Genomic DNA, 11,339 nt, shown 5'->3' on the forward strand with positions numbered 1-11,339 from the left:
AATTAATCTTATAAATTATTGAATGGTGAAGGGTTAATCTTTACAATTCGGTGAAGTATACATACAAATCTAATCACAATAGAGGTGAGAGCACACTATGAGACTATTTGACCACTCATGCCATAAGCACTCTCGTGTTAAAAATTTAGGAGATGTTCTTCTTTCCCCTTTATCAGTAGACGTACAATATCAAACAATTGGCTATGAAACTAGGATGTGAAATTTAACAAAATATATATGGTCCAATATCATTAGCAATGGAATAGAAAACTCCTTGTCATTAATCAAAACTCTCATGGTACAACCATGAGCATCTTCTCTCACCTATTGTCTCCATGTTAACACAACAAATGTATGAAAGAAACGTATTGATTTATTAATGCAAGAAAAGAAGTCGCAAACTTGTGTAGTTCCCCTTTGGTTACGATCTACTTCCCAAAAATGGACCTTATGGGGGCCATAAAAGGCTACTTTCTTCTCTAAACTTTAACCACTTTGATTGCATTAACTAAGGTATGAGAGGAGAGCTTGCATCAACTAAGGTATGACTTATTGGCCACAAAAGAGCAACACAATGAAGAAGATCTTAGGGTTCAAAATAAATAAATCAAGGCTTGTAGTGATCATGGTCTCTATTGTCAATAAATTTAGCAAGAATTGTGTGATAACTTAAAGAACAATGGGGAATTTAAGGTCAATGAATAACTAGAATTAGATAATAATAAGGCCTTCTCCATTATCAAAGCACAAATAAAGGACTCAAAAGCATGCTTGATATATTGATTATGCTCTGATGTGGAGATATCAACATTTGTGCCTAACCTCCACACAAACTTTGTGCCTACCTCGCTCCATGATTTTTGTAGAACACAATCAGTTATCACACATTTGACGACTCCTAAAGGTGGGTTTAAACAACCAATCCTCTTCGACCTCCCTTCTTGGTGGGACAACATTTTAGTGACTTCTTGGGGGCCCTCCTATTTGATAATGAATGTAATGGCTAATAGATGTGAGTTGCCCCTTTAGTGTAGTGTTGCTTAAAGAGGCTCAACCAATTTATAGCCTCTTTGGGTTACTAATGAGGGGCCCTCACAACAGCTTTTTGATTTCAATTCAATATGCTTACTGAGATGTTATAGGTCAACCCCCACACATTTCATGCGTGAATGGAGGGATAAAGTATCATATAATCAATCATGGACAATGACATCCAATAAAGGTATGAGTAATTATGGTATTTGGCTTGAAGTTAGCCTTAACTCGAGGCCTCCATCATGTCAATTCTATGTGTATGTCAATGGCAAGACCTTCTTTCTGCAAACAAAATGACTCTCTTCCTTAACAAAGTAACACTATTAAATGTGCATAAAAAACTTGTAATTTGATTCAAAAATCTCTTCAAAGTTCTCCATGAAACATTTTTGCATTTGCTACTAAATGTATTTTTCATGAACATTGGACTTACTCAATCTTAACCTTTAGTGTGAAATTCCTAAGCTTGAGAGAAGGGGATAACACATATTGAGAAGAGTCTACTTAAAAGATTGATTTTAATGTGGGTATTCATAACTCATATTGTTAATCTTTATTGATATGTATGCTTTTATACATGAAATAGGCCCATCAAAATCATGACCTTCCCCATTGGAGCAATTCATTATACTAAATGCTAGCATAATACTAAATATTAAGGGCATTGATAGTTCACTATTTGAAGGCCAATCACTTTCTTTCTTGTGCATGAATTGTCCTTAAATCAACGGTTGAGGTTCACTTTTGTTGTAAATGTGCTATATGTTGAGGTGAAAAATAAGGAAACAATATGCTTATAAGGATTTAGTGATTTGCCATTTTATCAATCATTGATACTCTCATAATCTCATATTGGAGGATGTTATCACAATATTTTTAAATAACTCATGTTATCACATGAATGATGGTGGTGCTAGTAGAAGGCCATAATTGCAATACCACTTATTCGAAGGGCATGTGTTGTGTCCAATGTCCCACTTGAATGAAGGTACAATGCTTCAAACCCATGGATATCCCCAAAACAACTTTTTTCTTTCCTCAATTGTATGTAAAAACATGTTGATGATAATAATGTAGCTTGATGGACTTTGGAGTAGATTCAAGTAATGATATTTAAATGCTTGATTAGAATGATCTAAGCTATAACAAACATCTTATCTCACAAGAGTTGCACTACAAGAGATGAAGGGCATTCAAACACTAGTTTTCGATGCACTTTTAAAAAAATTTGGGGTGTTAGTATGCGTGTCGATATGAGCATTGAAAAGGGTGTAGATATCTCCACAAGTAAATATTGGCAATCTTGTTGATGGTTGTGCCAATGCCAATTAAAAATATCCTGACAAACGCAAAATGATCACCCTATTGTAGGGGATCTTCCATTGGTGTGGAGGACCATTCAAGGTGAATCGAGACAACTAAAAGGTTATCTCAAATAGGACAATTAGGCAACTTCATAGAATCGTACTCTATGGACAAAGAGGTAGATGCTCCCAATGAGCTTGTGGAAAAGGGAGAGAGGGAGCATTAGAGAGATAGGAAGGTGGAGAGAAAGTACACTAAATAAAATGATTTGTGTAGTTTTATAGGTTGTGACTATACTTGCCACTATGAGCTAGTTGGCCAAGGCTTGACTCCTACCAACCTGGATCAACCTTTTACTCCCTCTCTCCCCCTCTTACCAAACCCTTACTATCACACCAATTGACTTCATGGCTTACTACCTTGGCATGTATCGTGTTGCAAAGAGTCCAATTGCTAGTGATCACCCCTCCTAGACTTCTATATCTTGAAGGTTGAGGACATTTGTGACTCCTCCCAACATGTTGCACTTGATCAGTATAACCATAGGTCATTTGGTCATGAATAAAGAAGGAAGAGAGTCATTGATAGGCTACATGAGCTTGTTGTGCAAACATGAAATGAGCTTGCGTGTTCATATAAGTTCTACAACATGAGTTAGGTTGTTGCATCAAAACTAAAGAAATAGGTTTATGGTAAATATCTATTAAGCAAGTCTTTTGGAAGATAAAAAATAATATTATTTACCTTATAAATGGATTTTCTCATCTTGCTACATGGAAGACTAACTAGAATATTCATGATTGATCACTTAAATATAGATTTTGAAGAGGTAAATAGTATATTCCTATCATCTTTTTGAAACTTGAATTGGCTCTAGGGACCATCTTTGACTAGTTTTGGGACATGTCTATCTTCTACCATATTTTCTCATATATCCTGTAACGTGCCTGCCTATCGGCTGTCCAAGAATGTTTTAGTGGTCCATCAAGAAACAAATCTAAGTGTCGTTGCCCGACACTCCCAGGGAATATTTCGGGGTTTGCCACCTAGGGTTTCCCAAGTCTGCCTCGCAACGAAACATTTACGGCCAAACCCACTAGGATTGACCTGAAATCTAGGTTCCTAGGGCCAAGGACTCCTAATAGTATTCTAGCGTCGGGTTTTGGACATTCTACTTTACACAGAGATACCCAATCCAAAGTAGATCCATACCGCACTTGGTTCAAAAAGAATGGGGAACGAAAGGGATGTGTTGCTCAACCTCTAAGCCCATAGGGCATAGTCCCATTCTAGCTCCCTAAAACGACATGAATCGAGTTCTAACTTAACAATACCTAAAGGTTAAACGATGGAAAAACCTTGTGAGAAGCCTCCTAGTTTTCTAGGACCATCCTATCGTAGGACAGACCTATTGAGGATTCCCCCCACCCACTTCCCTTGATAGCTTTAGTTTTCTAATTAGGTCCTACCACATTTATGTGTGACATTTAAAATTAGCTGCATTAATTAATCCTTTTAGGGAACAGGGTTTGCTCGCATAATTTACAACACAGACATGAAAACAAAACAAGCAGTCCTTTTGACAAACAAGTTTCTTAACTTATCTTCAAGTTAATCTTTGTCTCCTACCCATACAGGAGAATTATGTATCCCTTCTGTCCAACAAAAGTACCTGGTCCAAATCACATGGCACCATAATTTTCGTCCTTTATCTAGAATAGAATCTTCCAACGCCCTAGACGTTGGGCTTACGGCAGTCTACAATTTCGTTCCAGTCTAGGCAAGGGGTATCCAAAGCTCCACTGACCCCAATCGACATAGGAGTAAGACACAACTTCTATGGTTGGCCTTTTCACCACTTGACCTTTGGCTCGTGAATCGAGCAGTGCTCTCTCGGGGTAATCCGCGGTACGATCTTGGAGATGATCCACCCGTGCAAAATATCCTTCCTTCATTAATCCAATTAAGAATCAAGCATAATCAAGGCAATTAGCCCTAATATCATCTTCTAGGAAAACATTCCTTTATTCCCCATGGCTACTTGTCATTACTGACCCTTGCCATGCTTTTACCATCAAACACAAGTACTTGGAATATTTATCCAAATCACAATACAACAACTAGTTGATTGTTAAAAAAACATTTAGAGTGTTGTTCAATCAACCAACAAAACTAATTGTATTTTTCCCAAACAGTACAAGAATAGATGCGATAATAATCCATTGCATATTCACTCTCTCCCTTGGGATGAAAGAGTGATTCTATGCAAAATTTACTAAATACTTGTGTGCATAATTCCTAATGTTATTCTTTTTATGATTATGCTATTCATAACCCTTGACCGATTGCTCTATCACGAATAAGCCATACGCAACTAAGTGCAATTAACTTCCCTTAATACATGCACTTTGCAAACTCCATCTTTCAAATATGTGAGAAGAGGCCTATTCCTTCCCATGACCTATTCTCGTACATCATAGTATGGAGCCTATTGTATCTCATGTGAGAATCAAAGCAAGCATCTATTAATTTAGAAATGCATTATTTACAATAGCACAATTGGATTGACAGTGATGCCTTTGCTCGAAGCTTCGTTGTTGCCATCCGCATGCGACATTCTTTGCTTGGAGGCCATCGTCCACAAGTAGACTCAAGAGATTAAGAAGGCGGAATAGATTTGAGATGGGAGAGTGTAAGAGAAGATGGCTAAGTCAAGGATCGAAATAGAGGGAATTGACTTAACTCTCCCCCTTGCAGCCTCTTGGGGTGACTCTTCTCTCTCTCTATCTCTCAAGCTCTCTCTCACAATCTCTTAGAGGGGTATCCTTCTCTCTACCTCTCTCTCACAACCTCTTTGGTCTCCTTATGCTTCCTTGCGCCTCCTCATGCCTCATATTTATAATGAATTAGAGAAGAGGGGATGAGGCGGAGAACAAGAGTTCTTAGTGGAGGGACTCTTGGAAAACTCAGTGATTTGATGCTTAACTCATAAATCTGATGGTTCCATTGGTTCCAAAAGGGGGGTAAAACCCCAAGACACTTGTTTGAAAAGCTTTCAAATCACTCCTTCTTTCTTTCCCTGTTCGAAGTGCTATTTACTGCCTATAGTTTGTGATCATGGCGCGCTCGATTTCGCCAATCACTCTCTTTATCTTTTTTTCTTTTTATAAAATCTCCAAAACTAACTAAAACATCACTTGTCTTTTCTTTTAAATGACATTCGATACTATCTTTTTAGGATAATATCTAAAATATGCTAATTTTTTTGTCCAAAAATCTAATATTTTTGGACCATCCATACTATACACATTAACACTAATAATTAATATAGTTCGTAACTCTTGTTCACGTTGTAACTTTCATGAAGGGTGGCTACGGTCATTGTCAATCCGAGAAAAATATAGGATTTACGACTTTTGATTTAAAATAAAAATATATTTATAATAAAATAAAAATTGTTAGCTATTAACATTAGTTAGTTTTTACCTTAGTTAGTCTTTAGTTAGTAATCTTACTAACTTATTAATTGACTAACTAACTTTCGAACTAACCAACTAACTTTTATTGCATGGAAATATTATATATCCCCTTGGGAAAAGGGATATGAGTGCCATTTATTTATGACATGTTAAATTATGTGGATTTAGGACATGACACAAGCTGTGGTGGATCAAAGATGTAAACCAAGTTCATAATGACATGGACAAGTAGAGACAAACTATTACACAAGTGAATTAGGTTCCAAGATAGATTAGCTTGGACTCATAAACACAATCTTGTGTAGAATCGACAATGACAGACACTTAACTGAAAGTACAAAGCATCATGATATTGTGTTCATTTCATAGTCAAGCACAATGCTTTATAGGCTTTGAGTTGTTCCACTGTCCTCACTGTGCATATGGGATTCAGGACAGCTCCTCTTGGAGCATACATCATTTGTCTATTTCTCAACATGACACACATGAGTAATGAGTGAAGGCTATGAAAGATAGCAATGAGCTATTCATGGAGTAGTCAACATAAACACGAAAAATAGTAAGGTTATTCTATTCATGCTAGACTTGGATGAAATTCAACTTTATCCCTTACTCCTTACACATGGTTTTTAATATGCCATTAGTTAAGAGTAACAATACATGCAAGTCAATTTAACTTGTTTGGATTGCAAATGTTGTGGTAGGTAACATGTAGACAATGATTGTGGCTTTTGGTGGTAAGTTGGAATACGTGGAGTATCCTCTCAAAAGGTGGTAAGATGATAACTAGCAATGCTTTCATCTCATTTGGTTGCTATGTGTGTGTGTGCATGCATGTGTACATGTGGTTGCTATGTGTGTATGCATGCGTACATGCACACTCTCGGGTCCCCTCTCTTCTTCACTCTTCCATCCTCTCCCCTATTGCCCATTTATGAGTGAGGTTCATGTTATATAAACTTGCAATCAAATAGAGAGAACCACACTGGTGCTCTAAGCTTTTTGGATTTTCCTTCAATGTAGATGCTCAAAAGATTTGGGAATCAAAGTGTTTTAACATCAAGATTGTTGGATTAGCTAAAATGTTAATTCAAACATTTTGGTACTTACATATAAGTGAACATATGTATATATATATATGCTTAGGATACATAGGTATAGATTTATTCATGCATTTCCATTTGCATACTTGTTAAATCTATATTGTAATAGAATGAGCCTAAAATTAAGCATTAATGACAACTTGCAAAGTATCTAAGCTTGCCTCCACATTCCAACTATCAAATACATAAGAGGCAAATAAATAAGAGGTTTTATAAGGCTTTTTGGACCTCGTAAACTTGTGTACCTACCAAACAAGCTATATGATATGTACTAATATATGCAGGGAGTTTGGAGTAGTGCCAAATCATAGCAAGATGTTTAGGGAAGTTAAGAATGAGCCCTTATTCTATACTAGGCTTTATATTGCTATTTAGTTAACTTTCAACAATAGGAGGCTTAAAAATTATATTTAGTATACAACCATGTTTAGTAATAATGAACCTTTTTTTTCTCAATATAGACAAAAATTGCCATTTAAGAGCTCTTTTGTAGACAAAAATGTGAAAATTTACCTAGAGGTTACATTGGTCATCCCAAAGTTCATAGAAAGCTGCCCTTTCGTGTATTTACTAAATTGGATTTCAGAAAAATAGATGGAAATTCAAGATTGTGTTGAGGAAATCTAGCTACTCTTTTTGCCATTTTAGTTATAAAGCAATTATGTTTGAGCATCGTCCCCCCCCCCTCTCTCTCTCAGTTTTATGGGATAAAAGTTTATTGCAAGCTAGTGGCTCATGCATCAATTGGATGGGAGAAAAGTTTCTTGTGAGCTAGTGGCTCCTGCATCAAATAGGGTGATTGGAGGAACACAAGGATCATGTTTTTTTTGCTCACATGAGGGTCTCATAAGGAATCTCGTTAGACTCCTGGGTGAATGTTCTGGCCATTCGTCAACCTTGTTAGACTCCACTTGACAAAGGGGTATTCCTTCTTTTGAAGGGGATAAACGCATTTGCAAGCTTCGTTTGGTTATTTATTGACAGCCTATTGGAGCAGAGTTGTCTGGTTTAGTGCTCACGAAAAACTTTTTTCCCATCCAATGGAAAAAAGGAGCAAGCTTAACCCTAGCCAGTTTTGGGAGGGAATTAATCGGTCTTATAACTAAAATGCTAAAAAAAAAAACTGGTTTTCTTCAAGATGAGCTTCAATTTCAATTGGTTTTTTGAGAATCTTGCCTGGAAAAAGTACACTAAAGAACGCTTTTTTTAATGGGCGTTGGTCCGGTTTAGATTTTGTAGAAGCATTTTGCTTCTAAATTTGTAATTCATGTGCGCTTGGATGAACGCGTACACAATATTTTTAAAATTGAGTTATTTTCCGCGCATGTCATGTGCGTGGTGTATCGTAGGGGGACTCGAAAGCGGGGAATGGCAAGAGGTGTGTGAACGAGGGGAAGCTGGTGGAATATGCTGTGGGCCGGCCAAGCAGGATGGACGAGGTGACGTGGCATGGTGGAATATGCCGGCCAAGCAGGATGGAGGAGATGACGTGGCATGGGGGTGACATCGGATCATAAGGGATGGCGAGAGGGTTTGGGATGCCTTTGGGGGGGGGGGGTGTGTCATGCATGCATGTGCGATGAACTTTCCGAGAAGGGGCGATGTGGCGAGAGACGATAATGAGGGAGATGTCATGAGATCGTGCAATCAATCAAGGAGTCAAGTTAGGCAAGCGCAAGGAAGCTTCCGCGAACCCGCCTGGCCCGCCCTTTTGAAATACTCGCAACGAACGGCCTCTTCCACACCCAACACCATTGTTTTCCTCTCCAATGACAAAAAAGAATAGCGCTTTTCCCTTCTGTCAAACGGTGCTCCTTTTCTTCTTCCCACATACCTTTCATGGTCTGCCTGCCTGTCTGTCCTTGACCCTCTGCCTGTCTCTCCCCCTCTGCGTATGTGTGTCTGCCTCTCTCCCGTTTTCTCACGCCCTCCCCTTCTGCGGCCTTCCACCTTTCACGCTTGAGCTTTTCCTGCATTCCCTGCCCCTCTCGCCTTACATCTGCGTTCTCTGCTTTTCCCCTTCTGCCATAGCCGCGCCTTTTCCTGCTTCCCGGCTTTCAGCGTTCTCTGCTTTCCCCTTTCTCCCATAGCCGCGCCTTCCGTTTCCTCGCTTTCTCCCATCCCACCATATTTTGCACCCTTGCCTTCCCGGCTTCCTCCTTCCTCACCGTTTCTTGAAGTTTCTGCATCTTCTAGCTTCAGTTTTTTGCTGATCCTTCATCGCACGCGTAAAAGCTTCGGTTGCCTTACCCTGGAGTTTCTGTTTTTCTGTCGAAGATTATAATAATACCATGAAGCTCCCTAACTTCCCTCGCTCTCGCCCCTCCTCGGCCTCTTCCTCGCCCGCTTCTTCACCACGAGTCGCTGCCGGCAAGACCGAGCACACCGCATGTAAGTCGGATCAGAAGCCATGGCCGGAGCATCGGGAGAAAGCGGTTCACCTTTGTTTGCCCTTACCTCGCAGTAGGAGCCGCAAGAGGACCGGTTTCTCCTCCGAGTTCACCGATGGCTCTTCTCCGAAATCCCCCCCTGCTCCTTCACCTTTGTCTCAAGGATCATCTCCTGCCTCTCATCGCCTGGATAGTTCCTCCCTATCTTTCTCCTCTCCATCTCGAGCACTCAAGGGCAAGGTTGGAAGCTCTCTGAGACATGTCCCCCCTAGCGTTATCAAGGAGATGGAGCAGGTTTTTGCACAGTTTGATGCCAACGGTGATGGAAAGATCTCCGCAGATGAGCTTTGCCGTGTTCTCAGGTCTCTTGGTGACAATACAACCGAAGACGAAGCTCGGCTAATGGTCGCAGAAGCAGACTCTGATGGGGATGGATTCATCAGCCTTCAAGAGTTCATTGACTTCAACGGGAGCGGAGTCCATCACTCAGGTGAGATTGCAAGCGTTGACGAGCTCTCAGCTGTGTTTGATGTATTCGATCTAGACAAGAATGGAAATATCACTGCGGAGGAGCTCCACTCTGTTCTGACAAACCTTGGAGACAAGAAAGCAACACTGGAAGATTGCAAGAAGATGATCAGAGGCGTGGACCGGAAGGGTGCAGGTCATGTTGATTTTGATGATTTTAAACTGATGATGACAAGTGCATAAGAGGTGCACTGTTATCAACTTGAAAGGAGATTTGTTTGTTACAGTGTAGGAAATAAGGCAGAATGCATCTCCTCTTGTATGAGAGCTTCCAGGTCTTCCAAGTCCTAGTGTTCAGGTTTGCCATGTACATAAGCTAAGATAAACTTGTTTGTCGTGGTCCTTGGCATTTCGAAGAAGCAAATGCAGTCATTCGAGGGAGAGCTTGAAAGCAAAGCTTTTTTTGTTTGTTTATGAGGGTACTGGGAAGAGTTGCTTTCAACTGAAATTAACGTGCGACTCACCAGTCATAGTTGATACTCGCGAATCATGCTCTTAAGGGCTCAGACACACAATCTGGCCCGCCTCCCAGCACAAAGGAGGATTGGAGGGTGCTGTGTATCATGTTACATTTGCCTTATTTGTTCTGATCTCAATGGAATTATCTAGTCGTTCACTGTTTTTCTGTTGTTATCAGGCTAGCAAAATAACTGTTATTTAACCATGCAACAAATTTGGCAAAATAATCTGTAACCACCTTCAACCTTCTCTGCTCTATGTTTTCACCCATATCTACATGATGCCAAATCAATATAGCTTAATTTTTTATATTGGCATGGGATCGATGCAGAGGACGAGTGAGTGCAGAATTTCTTGTTTCACTTTATCGAAAAATATTTTTAGGAGCCTCTTACGTCATTAAATTGGCCCTTCCACCTCATCGTCACATTTTCAGTGACACTAATTAGTGACCAACTTTTGAGTTTCATGTTTGGCGTATTATCTACATGATGTGAAAACAAACATGACCCAGCATTTCTCTCCGAGCATGGAGATGTGCACTAAAGGCTACATGCTCTAAACGTGTGAATGATATTCTATGTGGGGGGAGCTTAAAATTAGTAGTGATTGATGAATGAAGTACACGATTGCTTCCTAGAGTATAGAAGCTTCTAACTTAACTTGAACTTTGAGCTTAGGAAGGAGAAGGGATTGATGAGTCCCAACGTATTGATGAGAAGATTGAACATCTCTAGTCTCTAGTTCCACTAAGTAGATGGAAAGAACTAAGGATCCTTGAGTAGAGAGAATTTAAGAGAGACCTTGGGCACATGAGCTAGACTTGGTTTTTAGATCCCTCTGGTTAATTGGCTTGTTAGATCTTTCTCATGTGATTATATCTGTAGTGAGGTGAAGTCTATGCTTGTATATACCCTAGATCCTTACATTATCTTATAGGTAGCTCTTGTACGGTAACTTGACAATATCTTACAAGTAGCTTCTTCCATTCTTTTGTCTCATATCACAAATATTGAGAGGGAGGAAAAATGAGAGTAAAG

At 39.5% G+C, this 11,339-nt stretch overlaps 1 protein-coding gene across 1 annotated transcript; it reads left to right on the forward strand.

The window, feature by feature from the left end:
* Positions 1-8,659: 8,659 nt before the first annotated feature.
* Positions 8,660-10,461, forward strand: LOC148021874 (putative calcium-binding protein CML18). The gene has a single exon (XM_087697394.1). The coding sequence runs from the start codon at positions 9,214-9,216 to the stop codon at positions 10,021-10,023; it is 810 nt and encodes a 269-aa protein (XP_087553520.1). The 5' UTR covers positions 8,660-9,213; the 3' UTR covers positions 10,024-10,461.
* Positions 10,462-11,339: the final 878 nt, after the last annotated feature.

Source organism: Lygodium microphyllum, chromosome 17 (genome assembly GCF_053477565.2).
Source record: "Lygodium microphyllum isolate KBCC chromosome 17, Lygodium_microphyllum_v1.1.10, whole genome shotgun sequence".
Classification (NCBI taxonomy): Eukaryota; Viridiplantae; Streptophyta; class Polypodiopsida; order Schizaeales; family Lygodiaceae; genus Lygodium; species Lygodium microphyllum.

Excerpts from the sequence above, each read along its gene's own strand:
- LOC148021874 (XM_087697394.1), top strand. The coding sequence starts at position 9,214 with ATGAAGCTCCCTAACTTCCCTCGCTCTCGCCCCTCCTCGGCCTCTTCC.